We start from the raw sequence: 23,142 nt of genomic DNA on the forward strand, positions 1-23,142 counted from the left end.
GTAGGAAAGTAAATTGTGAAGAGGACATGAGGCTACAAAGTGACATAGATAGGTTAAGTGAGTGGGCAACGATCTAGCAAATGGAGTATAATGTGGGCAAATGTGAAATTGTCCATTTTGGCAGGAAGAATTTAAAAAAGAAGCACATTACCTAAATGATGAGAGATTGCAGAGCTCTGAGATTTAGAGGGCTCTGGATGCCCTAGTGCATGAATTACAAAAGGCTAGTATGCAGGTACAGCAAGTAATTAGTAAAGCTAATAGAATGCTTCTGTTTATTGTGAGGGGAATTGAATACAAAGGTAGGGAGGTTATGCTTCAGTTGTACGGGGCACTGGTGAGACCACATCTTGAGTACTGTATACAGGATTGGCCTCCTTATTTAAGGAAAGATGTAAATGCGTTCAAAGCAGTTCCCAGACTAATACAGGAATGTGCGGGTTGTCTTACAAGGAAAGGTTGGACAGGTTCATCCACTGGAGTTTAGAAGAGTAAGAGGCGACTAGATCAAAACCTTTAAGATCCTGAGGGGCCTTGACAGAGTGGATGTGGAGACGATGTTTCCTTCTGTGGGAGAACCCAGAACTTGGGGTCACTGTTTAAAAATAAGGGGTCACTCATTTAAGACAGAGATGAGAATTTTTTTCTCTCATAGGGTCGTGAGCCTTTGGAATTCTCTTCAAATGGAGGGAAGCAGAGCTAGATAGATTCTTGATTAACAAGGGGGTAAAAGGTTATCGGGGTAGGTTACAATCAGATCAGCCATGATCTTATTGAATGACGGAGCAGGCTTGAGGGACTGAGTAGCCTACTCCTGCTCCATGTTTGTGTTGTTTGTATGTTCGTAGTTGGGTCTTAGGTCAAAAAGTTCTGCTCATCTGTTTGTCAGTTAAGTCTCTCATTGTTTAATGTGTGCCTCACTAGTCACATTATACCATTTCTAATGAGGTTGACCCTTTTCTTTGTATAAATAATGTGCATATTTGTGGCCTGTGAGATGAACTTGTGGCTCCTGGAAAAGTGATTAAAAATGTTGAAAACATTATTTTATGTAGCAGTTAACGAGAGGCAGCTCATGTCTGGCAGTTGTGTAGTCTGCAACTAGCTAAGATTAACCCTTTCATTGATATGCTTATATTTTTGTATATTATACTGGTAGCTTTTATACTAATGCTTTATTTATCTCTTATGTTATGATCTCGCTAGAGACCAGTAATGTTTTCATTGTTTTCTTGAAATCCGAAAACCCAGCTTTTTACTCAAAGAATGAAGTCACAGGGTTTGCTGTTAAAACCAAGTAATTTTACAACACAAAAAATCAAAGAACGTGAATACTAATAACCTCATTATATCTTAAATAGTCAGTTATGTTAAAGATATTAAAAGTACAGTGAACACAGTTACTTATACTCTAACCTGAACTACTTAACTCAAATTTCCTTCCACCCCCATTTGACTTACACCCCAAAAAACTCCAGTGGGATTCTTATCAGTACTTGGTCTGAGTACTGTTCCAAAGATCCTTATAAGGGTTGATATTTCTTGGGCCTTCCGCTTCCTTCTGACAATGTTTTTCCTTCAGATCTCTTCAACCGCCATATAGTTGTAGACTCTCAGTTGAACATAGGCATCGCTAACATCTTAAGCACAGTCACCTCGGGTCAGAGCTCTCCTGTTTCTAATGTCCTTTAACTCTGGAGCCTTGTCTATAGGAACTCAATTTTTTTATCTCTCTCTCCTCAACTTGGCTATCCCAGAAATCAAACACACTGTTAATAGAATCCTTCAGTTACCAAGGGTTTTAAATCCTTTTAGCCAGCAGCTGAATTCTACTGAAAGAGATGTTCCCTGCAGCCATCTTACTCTAAATTAAACTGCTTGAAAGAGAGGATCTTTTATGTTTCAATAAGATCACCTCGCCTTCTAAATTCCAATGGATACATTGTCCAACCTTTCCTCGCAATATAACCTTCCCCATCCCAGGTGTCAGTTGAGTGAACCTTCTCAACTGCTTCTAACGCATTTATATCCTTTCTTAAATAAGGAGACCAAAATTGTGCACAGTACTCTAAATGTGGCCTTACTAACGCTGTGTACAACTGTAGCAAAACATCCCTTTTATATTCTGTTCCCCTTGCAATAAACAACAGCATTCCATTTGCCTTCCTAACCACTTGCTGTACCTGCTTACTAACTTTTCCTGATTCATATACCAGGACACCCAGATCCCTCTGTACCCCAAGAGTTCTGCAATCTCTCTCCATTTAAATAATATGCTGCTTTTCTATTCTTCCTGCCAAAGTGGACAAGTTCATATTTTCTCATATTATACTCCATCTGCCAAATTTCTGACCACTCTCATAACCTATCTATGTCCCTTTACAGACTCCTTATGTCCTCTTCACAACTTACTTTCCTACTATCTTTGTGTCATCAGCAAATTTAGCAACCATACATTTGGTCCTTTCATCCAAGTCATTGATATAAATTGTAAATAGTTGAGGCCCCAACACTGATCCCTGTGGCTCACCACTCGTCACATCTTGCCAAGCTGAAAAAGACCCATTTATCCCTACTCTCTGCTTCCAATCCTCTATCCATGCTAATATGTTACCTCTCCACCATGAGCTCTGATTTTGCTTAGAAACCTTTCATGTGGCACCTTGTCAAATGCCTTCTGGAAATCTAAGTACAGCAGACCCACAGATTCCCCTTTATCCATGTTGCTTGTTACTTCTCAAAGAACTCCAATAAATTAGTCAAACAAGATTTCCCTTTCATAAAACCATGCTCTGGGTGAAAAAACCTTCCTCACATCTCCTCTAAACCTCTTGCCCCTTACCTTAAATCTATGCCCCCTGGTTATTGATCCTCCCACCAAGGGGAAAAGTTCCTTCCTGTCTACCCTGTTTATGCCCCTCATAATTTTATACACCTGTATGATGCAAGGAAGGTCATTGATGAAGCAGCTGATGACGGTTGGGCCTGGGACACTACCCTGAGGAACTCCTGCAGTGATGGCCTGGAACTGAGATGATTGACCTCTCACAACCAAAAACATCATCCTTTGTGCTAGGTATGTCTCCAATCAGCAGAGAGTTTTCCCCCTGATTGCCATCGACTTCAGTTTTGCTAGGGCTCCTTGATGGCATAGTTGGTCACAGGCTGCCTTAATGTCAAGGGTATTCATTCTTACCTCGCCTGTAGAATTCAGCTCTTTTGTCCATGTTTGAACCAAGGCTGTAATGAGATTTGGAGCTGAGTTGACCAAAACTTGAGCGTTGGTGAGCAGCTGCTGCTTGATAGCACTTGACTGTCGTCAACAACAACTTCAACACTTTGATAATGATCGAGAGTAGATTAATGGGGAAGGAGATGGCTGGAATGAATTTGTCCTGGTTTTTGTAGACATGGCATACCTGAGCAATTTCTACTTTGTCAGGTTGTTGTGTTGTAGTTATACTGGGACAGCTTGGCTACGGTGTCACGCCAATGCAGGTGTACCCACAGCTGTATGAAAAATGAACATTATTTTTCTTTAAAAAACATGGTGAGTGGACAGTCTGTATTTTAAAAAAATGAAGTCATAGGGGCCGGGTGACTTCCCTCCTTGTCTGCAAATATACATGAAACTGCCCAAGGTTGGAAGTTAGTCTACTTGTATGGTCAGTAATTAAAATGTAAATGGCTTTTTGAAACATTGCTTTGAGAAGACATTAAAAATGCAACAGATATCTCCTCTGGGTTTAACAGCTACTATTATCCAACTGCCTTCAGAAACTGATGCACAATAACCACACAGACATGGTGGCTGCAGAATGAAATTCCACGGAATGGCTTTTCCTCACACTTGTTCTATCACAAAAAGATGCAGAAGTCTGAGATTCAAAGTCTATTGTGCGTCAATGCTAACATCGTCAGGAACTGTTTGTGTGGACAATGGGAAAACCAATACTATGTTCACCTGGCAGAAACCAGCTTGTGATGAGATTTATTAGCACAGATCTTGAGAGCAGACAAAGAGATCTCAGAGGCAAGAAATCCTGCCCAGAAAAGGAAGAGCCCTGCCTAGAATCCACAAACAAGCGGGGAAGCTGGGCTATCTTTTTACCTACTGATTTGCAGAACCAAGCCAGATCTTTGCTACAGAAGCTTGACAACACCTTCAATTGGAGCAAAGCCAGAAACCTACTATTGCAAGTAGTAAGCCACTGTGAATTCATTGCCAGCAACTTCCAGCCTCCATTTTCTTCAGTGAACCAAAAGAGAATCATCTCTTGGCCTGCAACACTTACAGCTTCCATCTCGAAAGATTCAAGAGGAATAGTGAATTTTTGGACTTTTATCAAAGCATCAGTGCATACTACCTCTTTTGTAATCACTCTTCTTGAGCGTCTTGTATGCTTGTCTTGTGTGCTATTGTGATTATATTTGGGTGTTGAGAAATAAACCTTTATTCATTTTTTTTAATTTACGCGAAAACCTGGCTTATGTCCGTTCTTGAGAGTCACAGCATTCAATGGGTTAAAGCACTTCTTCTTTAAAACTCATCTTGCAGTTAGTTGGGAGGTGGAAAAGGAAAGAGGGAACCATCCTACCATCTCTCGCTTGTCCGTAACAAGAGGAGTGGCTATTCTGCACAAGTCCTTAGCAGTAAAGTTGGGGTCCATAGCCTTTTCTATATCTATTGCGCTCAGCTATTTCTTGATATCACATGGAGTGAATCTGCTTGGATGATGTCTGGCATCTGTGATGGTGGGGACCTTGAGATGAAATTGAGATGAATCATTCATTTGGCACTTCTGGCTGAAGATGGCTATAAACACTTCAAACTTGTTTGTTGCAATGGTTAAAATAGCATGCTACCAGGTACTTTTTAAGAGTAAAATATGAAGAATGATCCCTCGGTGAGGAGATGCAGGCCTGCTGCGAGCCTTAAAAATTAACCCTAGCGAGAGTCCACAATTTCAAGAGATGAAGGAAAAGAATTCATTTCTGGAAATAGTCTTTTAAATAGACCTGTGTCTGGATTAAATGTAATATTTAGTTATCAGTGCAGATAAAATTGTGTAAATGGCTTTATTCAATTATTATTCCAACTAGAGTCTCCTTGAAAGTATGCTCAACTGTTGTTACAGTATAGTAATAGTGATATCATGAAGCTGGGGAGAGCTCAGCCCTGCTTAGTTGACTCTCAGCCAAATTCCAGTATAACATTGCAGTTTGTTACTGTTGAGATATATCTTGCTTCTACTTCCTCCAATGTGTCTGAGATAATAGCCTATAATGATATGTAATCAATAGTTTTATGTAAAAGTAGAGCTGGAACCAGAGGGATTTAAGTTAAAGATGACATGCATTAGATTCACAGGCTTGAGTCCTTCAGTGACTGACTCGTAGAAATGCAAGTTTTTTGGGGAAAATAATTTTTTTACTTTCACCTTTGGAACCTTGAAAGTTTCAATTGCAATAATTTCTAAAACAGCAGCTGAGGAAAACAATGAGTTAGATGAATGGAAGGCATTTTTTTATTCCTACAATTTTGTAATTCTTAATAAGTGTAAGCATCAATATAATAACATTAAAATAAAACAATGGAGGTCGTACCTAGAATGCATTGAATGAAAAGGTGTTCTCTACAGGTACTAAAATGCCTTTTAAGCTGAGTTTCTTCCCATGGTCATGTAGAACACCGAGAAAAGTAGTAAACTATTAAAAGAAGAAAAATATACTCAAGTCTTTTGAATAGTAAAATACTCCCATGCCCTAACATTAATTCTCTCTTTCTCATTTCCAGCATTCGATCACTTAAAGGCACAAAAGGAAATGATTGTGAAATTCATGCCCCAGTTGGAATTTCAATCACTAATGATGATGGGGAAGTAATAGGTGAGAACTCTGCTTTTGATCATACTTTAAAATTGATTATGCTTGCTACAAGCTTTTAATTTGCAGAAGAGAAAATTATCCTGTTGAGTACTACGTCGTTAAATTACCTTTTACAAACTTCGTTACATGGCTACTTTTCTGTATTCTATTCTGCCACTAAAAAACATTAATATTCGTGTAGTTCCAGTATATATGCAGTATAAATTATGATTTGGCTTTACTCTTACTTCTAATCAGAAGGATATTATTTGTGAATTTCATACCAATAGCTGAAGAAGCACACCACATAAAGTGAAGGCAGCTACAACTGCATTAGGATAACATTCCTTACTTGATTTAAAAATCATACAAGTAATACTGGGAAAATCTAGTTCACAGTTTTTAACTGGGTTGCCCAGAAATCTCCAACTTGTAATGTGATAGACACTGGACGTCTCAACTAACGCACAGATTTGCTTTACTCTACCATCTCCTGGTGTAAATATCCTAAGGCCTCAGTGCTTCAGGTTTATAGGAAAATCAAAAGGTCAAAAGCCTGCAATTTCCCATCTATTAATGTCTATGCAATGTACCCTTGATATTCTAGCAGCCTTCCGACTGTGTGAGGTACTATTGGTCGGTCAGTGTCTGAGGATCCCATCCAGTAACTTAAGATTAATGTAGGATTTTATATCAACTCTGGTCAACCAAAATAAACCTCAGAAGTCATGGTATGATTCACACCCTGCCTGAGATTTGCTGGTTCAGCAGTAAGCTGCGGTTATACTGCTCCTAGGGGAATGACCGAACTGAGCTGCTCTTCCATGTGTGCAGGTGGATCCAGCAATGATTTTCATGCAAATTGGCTGCACTATTGCCTGGTCACCGCACACTGACAGCTTGTGATAGGTTTGACCCACACTTTAGGAGACACTATCCCAGACAGTGACCCAAACCAAGGTTCTCTCCAGGTTGCACAAGTGCACATTTCCACATAATCTTGAATGTACACAAAGTGCAGCAAAATGAGAGGGAACACTGAGTCACATTCACTGCAGAAGACACTGAGCCTCACTAGGGGACACATTGACGCCAAGAGACAGTGACCCATGTTACAGGAGGCACTGACCCATGTTACAGGAGGTACTGACCCTGGGACAGTGACCCATGTTATAGGAGACAGAGGCACAAGTATCACATCACAAGACACGGTCACCTGTGCTATGGGAGATGGAGAATCAAGAACCAAGATAAGAGCAGCTTTGAACATTGCAAAAAGACTAAAAATCTCTGATTATTTTTTGAAATGGGATTACAAAAGCCATTCTAGTATTTAATTCTGGAGACCAGCTGAGTTCCCACTGTCCAGGCCCCCTCAAAGAAAGATACGTTTACTTCACAACTTGATTAAAAAGAAACACTGACCGAGAGCCCTGACGTTTGTTGCTTTTCACGAGGTTTAAATCAACCGGCAACTTTCCAAGGTTAATCACAAGATTTCTCACTGGATTACCATTAAAAACTGAGAAATCAGATGACTACATTAAATGCCTTTGGCCTTTTTAGTGGCTCCAAGGGAGGTGGTGGCATAGTAGTAATTCAGAGGTCCAGGGTAATGCTGTTGGGACCTGGGTTCAAACCCCACCATGGCAGATGGTGAAATTTGAATTCGGTAAAAATCTAAATTAAAAGCCTGATGATGACCACAAAACCATTCCTGATCATTGTAAAAACCCATCTGGTTCACTAATGTCCTTTAGGGAAAGAAATCTGCTGTCCTCACCTGGCCTGGCCTACATGTGACTCTAATGTGGTTGATTCTTAAATGCCCTCTTAACAAGGCCAATTAGGGATGGGCAATAAATGCTGGCCTAGCCAGTGATGCCCACATTCAGTTATTGGTTGAGTTCTTTGATATAATTCCCTCTGTACTCTTTGACTTAGTGGTGAAATGCGAAGTGATAACTATTAACTTAGAGTTCTTTGGACATGGATTTTCCTGGGGCATTTTATCAGTTGAGCCCATATAGAACCAATAAAAAGCAACAATTTGTATTTGTATAGCTTCTCTAACAGGGTATAGCATCCCAAGGTCCTTCACAGAAAGGTAATCAGGCAAAAATTAATACCAAGCCAAAGCTTAGCAGCATCTTAAATTAAGAGGGAGAGGCAAAGATGTTTAACAAAGGCATTCCAGAGCTTCAGGCTAGAAAGTTGAAAGCACAGCTAGCAGTGGTGGGGTGAAGAAATTTGAGGATACACAAGACTAGAATTGGAGGAACGCAGAGTTCCCATTGCTGGAGGAGGTGATAGAGAAAGGGAGTGATAAGGCTATGAAGGGCTTTGAAGAAAATGATAAAAACCAGTTGGGTTTTTACGACAATCAGTGGTAGTTTCATAGTCGCCATTACTGAGATTGGCTTTATATTCCAGATTTATTAATTGAATTCAAATTCCACCAGCTGCAATGGTGGGAATTGAACACATGACCCCAGAGCATTAGCCTGGGCCTCTTGACAAGTCCAATGACATTACCATTATGCCACTGTCTCCCCCTAATGTTAGTTAATATTTTAAAGATTTTGATTGCTGTTTGTTGTCCAGAATTTTGGAGTAATTTTTCTTTTCTAGGTGAACTAAACAAAAAAGGAGATCGGGTAATTGTAGCCCATGGTGGTCGTGGTGGTTCATTTGCAACTAACTTTCTGCCTTCTAAGGGCCAAAGTAGAATTATACGGATGGATTTGAAGCTAGTAGCTGATATAGGATTGGTTGGGTAAGTTGAGATTTCAAATTTATTATCATTGTTCATTTGACAACTGTTGATTTACTTTAGCTGCACATAATGGTTGTCTTGAATTTGTTGAATGGAAGCTTGCTTGTTTTAATTTTGGTGTTGGTCCACTCTGTGATGCTAGTATCTTCTTTACAGCAAAGTTATTGGAAGTTTGACAACATGAACAGGCTGGTGCATGAGCTGTTCATAGATACAAGAAAAACAATTTTTCTCACTTCTGATGATTGAAAGCAGAAATGGTTTCCCCTTCCCCTGGATGCTGAGAATGTGTTTCCCCTGAGAGTTGAGAAATAGGGATCATAGTTTTAGGATAAGGGGAAGGCTATTTTGGATTGAGATGAGGAGAAATTTCTTCACTTGGTTGTGAACCTTTGGAACTCTCTATCCCAGAAGGAAGTGGATGTTCAGTCATTGAATATATTCAAGACTAAGTTCGATAGACTTTTTGAATGCTAAGGGAAATAAGGGATTCAGGGGTCAGGCGGAACAGTAGGTTGAGGTAGAAGATCAGTCATGATCACTGAATAGTGGAACAGGCCAAAGGGCCTACTCCTTTTTATTGTGTTCTTACTCAGTGATTATTTTTTAAAGAAGCTACTTCTCTGAGGATAGTAGTTTAGATGAAGTGATTTTCCTCCACCAGTATACTACCCTTTTTTTAGAAAAAGCTTTGCTATATTAAATAGAAAATTCACCACAATGATTGGCCTTTGAGGCCAGGTGTTGAAACATGATGTGTACTAGAACTGCTAAGTATCCCTTGTTAGAACTTTTTTTTGTTTATTTATTCATTTATGGGATGTGGGCCTCGCTGGCTAGGCCAGAATTTATTGCTCACCCCTAATTGCCCTTGAGAAGGTGATGGTGAGCTGCCTTCTTGAACTGCTGCAGTCCCTGTGGTGTATCTGCCGTCCTTGTCCTTCAAGATGGTAGCGGCCATGGGTTTGGAAGGTGCTGCTTAAGGAGCCCTGGTGAGTTTCTGCAGTGCATCTTGTAGATGGTACACACTGCTGCCACTGTTCGTTGGTGGTGGAGGTAGTGAATGTTTGTGGATTTGGTGCCAATCAAGCGGGCTGATTTGTCCTGGAAGGTGTTAAGCTTCTTGAGTGTTGTTGGAGCTGCACTCATCCAGGCAAGTGCTGAGTATTCCATCGCACTCTTGACTTGTGTCTTGTGGATGGCGGACAGGTTTTAGGGCGTCAGGAGGTGAGTTACTCACTGCAAGATTCCTAGCCTCTGACCTTCTCTTGTAAACACGGTATTTATGTGGCTAGTCCAGCTCAGTTTCTGGTCAATGGTGTAACCCCCAGGATGTTGATAGTGGGAGATTCAGCAAAGGTAATGCCATTGAATGTCAAGGGGCAATGATTAGATTCTCTCCAGTTGGAGATGGTCATTGCCTGACACTTATGTGGCACGAGTGTTACTTGCCACTTGTCAGCCCAAGCCTGGATATTGTTCAGGTCTTGCTGCATTTGGACATGGACTGTTTCAGTATCTGGGGAGTTGTGAATGGTGCTGAACATTTTGCAATCATCAGTGAACATCCCCACTTCTGACCTTATGATGGAAGGAAGGTCATTGATGAAGTGGCTGAAGATATTTGGGCTCAGGACACTACCCTGAGGAACTCCTGCAGTGATGTCCTGGAGCTGAGATGATTGACATCCAACAAGCACAACCATCTTCCTTTGTGCTAGGTATGACTCCAATCAGGAGAATCCTGAACCAAGGCTGTAATGATGTCAGAAGCTGAGTGACCCTGGCGGAACCCAAACTGAGCGTCAGTGAGCAGGTTATTTCCACGCAAGTTCTGCTTGATAGCACCGTTGATGACCCCTTTCATCACTTTACTGATAACGGAGAGTAGACTGATGGGGCAATAGTTGGCCGGGTTGGATTTGTCCTGCTTTTTGTGTACAGGACATACTGGGCAATTTTCCACATTGCTGGGCAGATGCCTGTGTTGTAGCTGTATTGGAACAGCTTGGCTAGGAGCGCAGTTTTACTGGTTTGCAAAAAGATTAGTCTATGTTCTAAAAAATATACAGCTCCTTATAGGTTTTCTATCAATGTTGGTATGAATGTTCCCCTGATGTCGACAGTGCTATACATCATAATCTTTGTTGGTTTCCATTATCCTCTAAACTTCACCTTAAGAGGACAAATGCCTATTATGGCATGGTGAAGATCTGGATATCATGGCTGCCATTTTGTGTTTGTTTTTAAATAGTTTTTTTGATACAACCTTTTGACTAAGACTACTGTCATATTATGTTTTTCCTTTTGGGAGTTGTGAAAATTCTTTGTAAGTTTGCAATGTGATAAATTATCGGGAAGCAGTGGCAAAGTGACAAGACAATTAGTGTCACTGGACTGGTATTCCAGAGACCCAGGATAATGCTCTGGGGACCCAGGTACGAATCCCACCATGACAAATGGTGGAATTTGAATTCAATAAAAATCTGGAAATCATGAAACTATTGTCATTTGTCATAAAAACTCATGTGGTTCACTAATGACCTTTGCAGGACACTAATGTCCTTTTTCCTTAGGGAAGGAAATCCGCTGTCCTCGCCTGGCCTGGCCTATATGTGACTCCAGATCCGCAGTAAGTGGTTGACTCTTAAATGCCCACCCAGTAGTATCAAACTGCTAACAAGTCATTAAAAAGGAATGAAACTGGACGGACCACCCGGCATTGACTTAGGCACCAAAAATTGGCAACTTCAAACTCAGCCCTGTTGACCCTGCAAAGTCCTCCTTACTAACATCTGGGGATTTGTGCCAAAATTGGAAGAGTTGTCTCACAGTCTAGTCAAGTAACAGCCTCACATAGTCATCCTCATGGGACCATACCCTACTGACCATGTCCCATACACCACCATCACCATCCCTGAGGTGGCAGCACAGTGGTATACAGTTGGGACAGAGTTGCCCTGGAAGTCCTCAACATCCACTCAACCCCATGAAGTCTCATGCCATCAGGTCAAACATGGGCAAGGAAACATCCTGCTGCTTACCTGTACCGACCCTCTCAGCTGCTGAATCAGTGCTCCTCCATGTTGAACACCACTTGGAGGGAGCACTGAGGGTGGCAAGGGCGCAGAATGTACTCGGTGGGAGATTTCAATTGCCATCACCAAGAGCAGCTTGGTAGCACCACCACGGACTGAGCTGACCGAGTCCGAAAAGACATAGCTGCTAGACTGGGTCTGCGGCAGGTGATGAGAGAACCAACAAGAGGGAAAAACATCCTTGACCTCACCTTCACCAACCTGCCTGCTGCAGATGCATCTGTCCATGACAGTATCGGTAGAAGTGACCAACAATTGTTGTGGAGACGAAGTCCCGTCCATCATATTATGTGGCACCACCACTTTGCTAAATGGGATAGATTTCATACAGATCTAACAACTCAAGACTGGGCATCCATGAGGTGCAGTGGGCCATCAGCACAGCAGAATTATACTCGACCACAATCTGTAACCTCATCACCTGTCAATACCCCCACTCTACCGTTATCAGCAAGACAATGAAGATGCAGGAGGGCATGCCAGGAGCAACACCAGGCATACCTAAAAATGAGGTGTCAACCTGGTGAAGCTACAACACAGGACTACTTGTGTGCCAGACAGCATAAACAGCAAGTGATAGACAGAGGGAAGCAATTCCACAACCAACATATCAGATCTAAGCTCTGCAGTCCTGCCACGTCCACTTGTGAATGGTGGACAACTAAACAACTCACTGGAGGAGAATGCTTCACAAATACCCCCATCCTCAAATGATGGAGGATCCCAGCACATCAGTGCAAAAGATAAGGCTGAAGCATTTGCAAGAATCTTCAGCTAGAAGTGCCAAGTGGATAATCCATCTTGCCCTCCTCTAGAGGCCCCAAGCATCACAGATGCCAGTCTTCAGACAATTAGATTCACTCAATGTAATATCAAAAAAACAGCGGAAGGCACTGCAAAATCTATAGACCCTGACAATATCCCGGCAATAGTACTGAAGACTTGTGCCCCAGAACTTGCCGTGCCCCTAGCCAAGCTGTTCCAGTACAACTATAACACTGGCATCTACCCAGCAATGTCAAAAATTGCCCAGGTATGTCCTGTACACAAAAATCAGGATAAATCCAACCTGGCCAGTTGCCACCCCATCAGTCTACTCTCGATCATCAGTTAGGTGATGGAAAGGGTCATCAACAATGCTATCAATAGGCACTTGCTTAGCAATAACCTCACTGATGCTCATTTTGGGTTCCGTCAAGGTCACTTAGCTTCTGACCTCATTACAGCCTTGATTCAAACATGGACAAAAGAGCTGAACTCCCGAGGTGAGGTGAGAGTGACTGCCCAAGGCATCAAGGGAGCTTTTGACTGAGAGTGGCATCAAGAGGCCTTCTCAAAACTGGAGTCAATGAGAATCTGGGGAAAAACTCTCTGCTGGTTGGATTCATAACTAGCACAAAGGAAGATGGTTGTGGTTGTTGGATGTCAATCATCTCAGTTCTAGGACATCACTGCTGGTGTTCCTCAGGGTAGTGTCCTCGGCCCAACCATCTTCAGCTGCTTCATCAATGACCTTCCTTCCGTCATAAGGTCAGAAGTGGGGATGTTCGCAGATGATTGCACAATGTTCAGCACCATTCGCGTCTCCTCAAATACTGAAGCAGCGCATGTCCAAATGCAACAAGACCTGGACAACATTCAGGCTTGGGCTGATAAGTGGCAAGTAACATTCGTGCCAAACAAGTGCAAGGCAATGACCATTTCCAACAAGATAGAATCTAATCATTGCCCCTTGACATTCAATGGCATTACCATCACTGAATTCCCCACTATCAACATCCTGGGGGTTACCATTGACCAGAAACTGAACCGGACTACCCACATAAATACTGTGACTACATGAGCAGGTCAGAGGGTAGGAATCCTGCAACGAGTAGCCCACCTCCTGACTCCCCAGTGCCTGTCCACCACCTCCAAGGCACAAGTCAGGAGCATGATGGAATGCTCTCCACTTGCCTGTTGCAGTTCCAACAACACACAAGAAGCTTCACACCATCCAGGACAAAGCAGCCTGCTTGATTGGCACCCCATGCACAAACATTCACTCCCTCCATGACTGATGAACAGTGGCAACAGTGTGTACCATCTACAAGGTGCACTGCAGAAACTCACCTGGGCTCCTTAGACAGCACTTTCTAAACCCACGATCACTACCATCTATGAGGACAAGGGCAGCAGATACATGGGAACACCACCACCTGGATTCCCCTTCAAGCTGCTCACCTTCCAGACTTGGAAATACATTGCCGTTCCCTCATTGTCGCTGGGTCAAAATCCTGGAACTCCCTCCCTAACAGCACTGTGGGTATACCTACACCACAGGAACTGCAGCAGTTTAAGAAGTCAGCTCACTATGACCTTCTCAAGGGCAATTAGCGATGGGCAATAAGTGCTGGCCCAGCCAGCGTATATGAATAAAACAAAAACCAAATAATCTAAAAGTATATTACGGTTCGGAATGTAGCTACAAACATATTACAACGTAACCTCACTTTGCAGGAATTTATTGTGACTGTTTGCAATTGACTTGAAAGTAAAGGATGAAAATAACTTGCATTTATACATTACTTTTCATAACTTCAGGGCATACCAATGCCATTTATGGACCAATAAGTACTTTAGAAGTGTTTTCATTATTGTAACGGAAAAGAAATGTGGGAGCCAGTTTGTGCACTGTATGGCCCCAGAAACAGCAATGTGATGTGACAAGATAACCTGTTTTTTTTAGCAATGTTGTAATAATATTGAATAGTAATTTTGGATAAATATAGACCAAGACAGGAAAATTCCCTGGTTTTTTTATGAATATTGTCTTGGAATCTTTTGCAACCACCTGAGATGGGAGGGCCTTCATTGAGCGTGTCATCAGAAAGGCTACACTTCCTAGCGTGTAACACCCTCCGTACTACGCTGTAGTGTCATTCTGGATTATGCACTCAAGCATTTGGAGTCGGCCTTGAACCTGTAACCTTGCACCTCAAGGCAAGAGTACCGTCAGCCAAGGACTCACACTTGATTATTGAGTCTTTTTCATTTAGAAGAAATGTGTGAATCGTTCAAGAAGGCTTTCTAAATTCACCAGAATACCTGTGTGTGGAAACTGTGAGATAAAATCTAAAATTTTGTATTCTGTAGTTTGTAGGAGTGGGTTAATTGTTCTTAACTTGCACTTCACTAATTAAAAGTGTTACTGAAGCTATTTTGAAATAGTTCCAGGGAGTTCGGATGTTCGGACAAAACTATAAGTCACTTAACACAAGGTGTGTTAATTAAGGAGAGCCAGCATGGATTTGTTAAAAGATAAATTGTGTTTAACTAACTTGATTGAGTTTTTGATGAAGTAACAGAGAAGGTTGTTGAGGGTGTTATGGACTTCCAAAGGCATTTGATAAACTGCAACATTTTAGGCTGTCAATTTTCGATTCCAGCGGTGGCGACACAATGCAGATTCTTGTGAACACTCTGACTGGGAAAACCGTCACTTTCGAGATGGAACCGAGTGACATCATCGAAAACGTGAAAGCAAAAATCCAGGATAAGAAGGGGATCCTGGATCAGCAGTGCTTGATCTTTGCTGGGAAGCAACTAGAAGATGGATGCACCCTGCCTGACTGCAACATCCAGAAAGAATCGATTCTATATTTGGTGCTGCATCTGAGGGGTGGTGTCCTGAACCCCTCCCTCCGAATCCTCGTTCAGAAATACAACTGTGACAAGATGACCTACCGCAAGTGCTACCCCTGTCTGCATCCTCGTACGTCAAACTGTCGTAAAACCAAGTGTGGCCACACAAACGATCTGCGCCCCAAGGAGAAGCTGAAATAAATGTCAGAGGCACCTAATGCCTCCTCGGTAAACTTGTGTTTGTGCTAAATTTCCAATGGAAGCACACATTGCATCAAAAAAAAACAAAGTTGAAGCCCATGGAATAACCTGGACAGTGGCAACATAGATACATATTTGGTTGAGTGACAGGAAATAGAGTAGTGATGAATGGTTGTTTCTCAGACTGATGAGAGGTATACAGGGGTTATATAACTTAGACTTGGGTGAGCAGGGCAGAATTTCAAAATTTAAAGATGACATAAGACTTGGAAGCAAGAACAGAGAAACCTGTCATCTTGGGGTATATGTGCACCAATCATTGAAGGTGGTTGAGAAAATGTTTTAAAAAAGCATGTGGGATCCTGGACTTTATAAATAGAGGCATAGAGTACAAAAGCATGGAAATTATGAGAAAAATACTTAATAAAACACTGTCTCGGCACCAATTAGAATAATGTGTTCAATTCTGGGCACCGTACTTTAGGAAGAATAGGAAGGCTTTGGAGACAGTGCACAAAAGATTTTCAAGAATGGTTTTAGGGATGAGGGACTTCAGTTATGTAGATTGGAAGGGAAAAGAATTGAAAGGTTACAAGGAAAGGATGAGGGAGTGTTCCTAGCATAATTGCTCTTGCAGAGAGATGGTGTGAATTCAGCAGACTGAATGGCCTCCTATCCTGTAACCATTCTATGATTCTGCTCTATGATCTTTCGAAAGTAACATAATGTGATGTTAGCAGTGCAATAAATAAGATAATATAACTGCTGTGACACCAGTGTCAGTAATCGTTTTACTGAAATTCGTCAGCCTGCTGTCTCTTTAATTAGCTAACCTCAAATGTTGTCATTATAGTTGATTTTTTGCAGTGGTTCTAACAGCCCAATGTCAGACTGGCACAGTAAGATTGCTTTATTCTGTTTGCATCTACTGTGCATTTGAATAATATATAAGGTGGAGAGGATTCAGTTTGCATAAATGTCATGCAGATTGAATCTGTACCAGCCAAATAAATAGGGTATGGATTGGACAAACAAGATGAAATGTGCAGCCCTGAGGCTGAAGTAATAACAATTACTGAACTTCCAAATTGTTCTGATCCATTAGCTTTGAAGAGCTACCTCGAATGAATGTTGGATAAATTTTGTTTTATTGAATTTGGGCTCCACAATTTAAATTGCATGCTGATTTTTGCATAAGGCAGCTCAGTGCTGTATCTGCTTTAGCAAATTGTTGAAAGTTTTATTCTTTTTAATTACTATCTTCAGGTAACAGATTTTCCTATTAATTGCAGGTTTCCAAATGCTGGGAAATCGTCATTATTGAGCCAGCTGTCTCATGCTAAGCCTAAGATTGCAGATTATTCATGTAAGTGTAACAGTGGAACTCTATTTTTTAAAGATTTTTTTCCCCTCTAATGCTAGCCACCCCCCTCCTTTTATACTTAGACTTAGGAGCAGGAGTAGGCCATTCAGCCCTTTGAGCCTGCTTCCTCAAACTTGGACAGTGTCTGATGAGGAGCACTGAGCTCAGTATCATCAGTTTTATTTTAAAGCACATTATTCTAGATAGCACATTAAATCTCTTCCTTTAATGTCAAAAAGTAAACAGACTCAATACAAATTAGCCTATGGCATTCATTTTAATAAAGTTAAGCAGACATTAACCCTAGTAGTGAAATGAACTTTAATATTTGATCAAATTAAAAATCTATACGTGGCAAGTAAATGCAAAATATTGTTTATCGTTGTAGTTCCAGCACAGTACCGTATGTAGTTTAAGTTGATTTATATTGGCACTGTGATCCATTTAAAGATATGAATTAACATGTAATAGATTGTATTTTGTACTGTATTCTCTTTACCTTATTCACTATTCAAATTGTGCCAGTCTTTATTACTTTAAAGTTATTGATTTGTGATGATGCAAGGGAGGGCATCTTGCTTATCTAGTGAACTAACCTACATTTGCGGATGGGGATCTTTGACTGGTAGCCATAGATCCAGCATTAGACTTTGGAACTCTGGATGCTTACTTACTCTGATGTTTGTAAAGTCACCATATTTTATTGCAGTTTAGTGTTGTGTATAAATATTTAAAAGCCTTTGAAAAAATGTAACTTTAGTAGAATTGGGATTTGTGCTGATTCAATAAAATGTAGAAAAGCACTGGGCTCACTCAGTGATATTGGATAGTTTGTTTTTCTGTCTCAAGTCTTATTGGCGCCTTGCAGCATAACATTGGTAAGAAAACAGATAAACAATGTTCTTTCAGTCCTTTCCCAAAACTGTTGCATGGCTAGAGTCTGTAAGAGTGGACTTGGTGATGATCATTTATTATAATTTTATCTTTTATTACCCCAAAAGGCTGTGGAGGCTAGGTCAGTTGAAAATTCCAAAACCAAGGTTTTTGTTAGGCAAGGGTATTATGGGCTACGGAACCAAGGCAGGTAGATGGAGTTGATCAGCTATGATCAAACTGAATGGTGTAATGGGTTTAAGGTGCTGCATGTCCTGCTCCTATTCCCTTATTCTTGCTAAGAATAGAGCTATTAATAGAAGTGGTTTTGCATATACATGGGTTACTATCAGAACCCCACAGGCATTTGTGTTAGGACTGCTACTGTTCGTGATCTAGGTGAAGTTGTTGTCTGTACTGTCCACAAAATTGTTAGTAATTTAAAAAAAAATTTATTAGGAATCTTGAGAAAAATAAACTGCAGTTTGATGTTGATGCAGCAGAGGTCTGGGGCCACATCTGCAGGTGCACTTAAGATAGAAAAGTATAGAGTATGGATAAATACAGTTGTGCATGTTGGTAAGGCTAACATCAAGCATGTGCATCCCACTCTTGGTACAGAATTAAAGACTGCTGATCAGGAAAGATACCTTTGCATTATAGTGCATGAAACTAATGAGTGCATGACTAATGTCAAGAGGCTATTGTGAAGTCAAACAGAGTACCAGGGTGTATACCAAGGTCAAACAGTATAAAACTAAAACATCGAAAGAGTCCTTGTACATGACTTTGGTTCAGCATTATCTGGAATACGGTATCAAGTTTTCATCTCCTCACATGGTGGGTGATATAGAGGCCTGGAAAAAGACTCAAAGGAGGACCAATAGAATGATCACTAATTTTAAAGCCTTTAATTGTCACAACAGCCTTAAAGAGCTGGGTCATTTTGCACTCCAGAAGTGCAGACTTCATCATGAAATGATGAGAGGATGAGACTGTGCCTGTGTACACAGACTATTTGAACTAGATAAGTTAGGGAGAGGAGGGGTCATGCATATAAGATGTGCAAGCATAGAATTAGGTTAGATGTTGGGAGGTTTTCTTTATGCTGAGAGTTATCGACACCTTGAATAAGTTAGGCTTATTTAGTGAGTGAAAATTCACTGGAACAGTTCAAAAATGCTTAATTGTCTTGACTGTTTGGGCCAGCTGATTTTTCCTGTCCTGTATTTTCTTATGTATGTTTGTACACCTTCCTCTTTTTTTTTGTCAAAGCACTTTTCCTTTGCTTGAGTGCCAAGATAGAGTTTCATTTTCTAAAAATGTGTAGTCTAGCTGTTAAACATTATATTAATGACAAATCATTTGGCCAGATCTTCTGATCAGCGGCGATGCTATGCGCATCCCTGTTGACTGTGGTGATCATTGTGCACAAAAAGGTAAGCATGCATTCACCGGGATCTCCAATCCTGACTGGAACAATGAAGCCTCAGTGCGGAAGCCCATGGGAAAGACAGAGAGGAGCAGAGCAGAGGACACTGCCCTTTTTTACAACATAGCTGCTGTATTAGGGCAAGTTTTTAAAGATCTCAAGTCTTTCAATGGGGTTGGGTGGGTGATTGAGTGGGTAGGTGGGTCTGCGGAGGGGTGTGTAGCGAGTAGTCAGTCTGGGGGGAATTGGTGGATGGGTCAGGGTAGTCGGGTCAGGGGGCTAATCGAGTTGGGTCAGGAAGGGACATGGGTAGTCCCTCAAGTCGGAGAGGTGGGGCCAGGGGTAGGGGAGTCAGGTTGGGGGTGTGGGGGAAGTTATGTGTGAGCAGTGGTGGGTTTGGTTTGCACTATTAATCACTGAGTTAAACAGAGTAACAACTCTAGGGTAAATATCTAGCCCAAGTCTCAGCCATTGATAGCAGTGTAAGAGATACTTGCATAGTGTCCCAGGGAGCGCAAATAAGCCCGTCGGAAGCTCAAATTACCTAGGTAATTACAGCGCCTTTGCACGTGTCAGGACTTTTGATGGGCTGTGACATGGACCAGCATCTTTAAGTTCAGTGTGTCGCCACTCCTGATACTGGAAGATCTGGCCCATTGAAATTTGAACACAAAATATGGTCATTTGGCCCATTTTACCTGTGCAGGCTTTCCCAAAGAATGATTCATCTTGCCCCATTCTTTGTCCTTAACCCTTATATTTTTAACTTGTCTTGTTTTTATGAATTTTATTTTTACTTTTCAGTCACTACCATGAGGCCAGAAATTGGAAAGTTAATGTACAGTGATTACAAACAGGTAAGTATTGTCAGCATAGCATTTTAAGTTTCATCAATTTTTTTGATGTGTTAGAAAATACTACACTGAAATTGTCAGATTGAGGCAAATAATGATCAGGCACTGCTAAATTTACTAAGATTTCTCACAGGGGAGGAGTACCAGTATTTTGAGCTGTACTAAAGATCCCAAACATCTATATTGAGCATTCAAATTTCATGCTGCTGGGTGACAAGGGATGTCACTATTGATCGGATGCTTAACTGGACCTGCCACATCAACACTGTGGCTATAAGACCAAGATGCTGGGTATTCTGCAATGAGTAGCTCACCTCAATGTCTTCCTCCTGTCTAAAAGGCTTATGTCAGGGGTCCTTATCTGAAAAGGAAGAATGTGTAGGGTTACGAGGAGAAGGCAAGGGAATGGCACTAGGTGAATTTCTCATTCGGTGAATACGATGGGCTGAATGGCCTCTTTCTGCACTTTAACAATTCTGTGTTTCTGTGATTCTGAGCGTGAAGGAAAATGCGCCACTTGTCGAGATAGGGGTGTCACAATAAAACTTGAAGCTCAACACCAATCAAGATAGAGAAGTTTGCTTGATCAGTGCCAGTCCCACTGAACTGTTTTTGCATCCCTTCTACAATAGGCATACTGTGGCGCTGCAGCAACCCATCAACTTAGTTTGGCAGAATCTTCCAGCCCTGTAATCACCACCAAGATGGACAAGGAGAACACTGTCACCTCTGAAATCCCTTCCGATTCACTTTATACACCTATCCTTTCATCATCACTGGATCAAAATCCTCTTATTTCCTACCTAACACCATTGCGCAAAAACAAGGATTGAAGTGGCTCGATAAAGCTGCCCACCACTTTCTCATGACCACTAGCATATAATGTGGCCTTTTGATTGTCAACCGCACCTAGGGAACAGGTCAATTTTTTAAAGTTCTTTTTTTGCCCCACCTGAGTGCTAGTGGTAGGTCCTGATGTTATTCGATTGCATTACAGTTATTGCATTGATGAAAAGGAATAGATAAAATGCACTGTTTATTATTTGGAAAATCTTTAGTTGCATGTAGGCTCTTAGCCAGATCTTTATTACTGCACAACTGATATGTTTTTCAACTGGTGTTAAATTAGCCCTTTATCTTGCAAACTTGCTATGCAAATGAGTTTCCTGCGCCAGATTTACATTTATTACATGATCCATGAATTTATGAATTTACATGATATCCATCAATTGAATTCCGTGTAAATTACAGTGTACTTTGCTGTCACAGGTATCAGCAGCTGATTTGCCTGGTTTGATTGAAGGTGCACACTTAAATAAAGGGATGGGACACAAGTTTCTTAAACATGTGGAGAGGACCAAGCAGCTGCTTTTTGTGGTCAGTAAGAAAAATGTTTTTCTTTCTTTATTTTGAATAGTTTTATTGTATAATTCTATGTCAAAATTATATGTTTAACATTGCTTTGGGCTATTTAACCCTTTAAGAATACTGAAATATTCATAACTTGTATTCTCTGGAAAAACTTTAACTTGGACGCTCAAAAAAACTATTGCAGTAAAATAGCTACCTGTTTTTTTTTCATAACTGACAACCTTTCTCTTCTTTTGCCAGAAAGCCAAAGAAATATGTATGAGTTTAACAATCTAATTTGCATAAAGTATATTTTTCAGCTGGGAAATATTGTAGGATGGAACAAATTCAATTTGTCCAAAAATGGAATCAAAAATGCATTGTTACCTTTATTTAAGGATGCAATGTTGCTATGCTCTCACTGTACATATGAACGTATGAACTAGGAGTAGTAGGCCACTCGGTCCCTCAAACCTGCTCTGCCATTCAATAAGATCACGGCTGATCTGATTTTAACCTCAACTCTACATTCCCGCCTACCCTCGATAACCTTTCACCTTATTCCTTATCATCCCTATCTACTTCTGCCTTAAAAATATTCAAAAACTCTGCTTCCACTGCATTTTGAGAGAATTCCAAAGACTCTCAACCCTCTGAGAGAGAAAAATTCTCCTCCTCTCTGTCTTAAAGGGGCAACTCCTTATTTTTAAACATTGACCCCTAGTTCTGGATTCTTTCTCAAGAGGGAACATCCTTTCCACATCCACCATGTCAAGACCCCTCAGGATCTTCAATCAAGTCGACTCTTACTCTTTTAAACTCTAGTGGAATCCAGCCTAGTTTGTCTAACCTTTCCTTATAAGATAACCCGCCCATTCCAGGTATTAGTCTAGTAAATCTTCTCTGAACTGCTTCCAATGCATTTACATCCTTCCTTAAATAAGGAGACCAATACTGTACACAGTACTGCAGATATGGTCTTAGCAATGCCCTGTATAACTGAAGCATAACCTCCCTACTTTTATATTCAATTGCCCTCGCAATAAACAATAACATTGTAATTACTTGCTATACCTGCAAACTTAGCTTTTGCGATTCATGCACTAAGGTACCCAGATCCCTCTGCATCTCAGAGCTCTGCAATCTCTTACTATTTAGATAATATGCTTTATTATTTTTCCTGCAAAAATGGACAATTTTACATTTTTCCACATTATGCTCCATTTGTCAGACCTTTGCCCACTCACTTAACCTATCTTTGTATCCTCCTTATGTCCTCTTCACAACTTACTTCCCTACCTACCTTTGTGTCATCAGCAAATTTAGCAACCATACCTTCGGCCCCTTCATCCAAGTGATTTATATAAATTGTAAAAAGTTAAGGCCTCAAGCGTTGACCCCTGTGGTACACTACTTATTACATCTTGCCAACCAGAAAATGACCCATTTATGCCTTCTCTGTTTCCTGTTAGCTAACCAATCTTCTATCCATGCCAATATGTTACCCCCTACACCATGAGCTTTTATTTTCTGCAGTAACCTTTGATGTGGCACTTTATCAAATGCCTTCTGAAAATCTATACACACGCATGTTACTTCTTCAAAAAACTCCAGTAAGTTGGCTAAACATGATTTCCCACTCACAAAACCATGTTGACTCTGCCTGATTACCTTGAATTTTTCTAAGTGCCCGGTTATAACAT

General features: G+C 40.9%; 1 protein-coding gene and 1 pseudogene across 2 annotated transcripts in view; both read left to right on the forward strand.

The window, feature by feature from the left end:
• gtpbp10 (GTP-binding protein 10 (putative)) overlaps window positions 1-23,142 on the forward strand; it is a 33,114-nt gene that overhangs the window by 2,972 nt on the left and 7,000 nt on the right. The window contains exons 3-7 of the mRNA XM_078538440.1: window positions 5,798-5,889; window positions 8,500-8,644; window positions 16,860-16,933; window positions 20,040-20,092; window positions 21,359-21,466. Coding sequence (XP_078394566.1) covers window positions 5,798-5,889; window positions 8,500-8,644; window positions 16,860-16,933; window positions 20,040-20,092; window positions 21,359-21,466 — 472 coding nt within the window. The remainder of the gene's footprint in view (window positions 1-5,797; window positions 5,890-8,499; window positions 8,645-16,859; window positions 16,934-20,039; window positions 20,093-21,358; window positions 21,467-23,142) is intronic.
• LOC144678670 (ubiquitin-ribosomal protein eL40 fusion protein pseudogene) lies at window positions 15,119-16,154 on the forward strand (annotated as a pseudogene). The gene has a single exon (XR_013576159.1). The product of XR_013576159.1 is annotated as a ubiquitin-ribosomal protein eL40 fusion protein pseudogene (transcript).

This window comes from Cetorhinus maximus, chromosome 3 (assembly GCF_964194155.1).
Source record: "Cetorhinus maximus chromosome 3, sCetMax3.hap1.1, whole genome shotgun sequence".
NCBI lineage: Eukaryota > Metazoa > Chordata > Chondrichthyes > Lamniformes > Cetorhinidae > Cetorhinus > Cetorhinus maximus.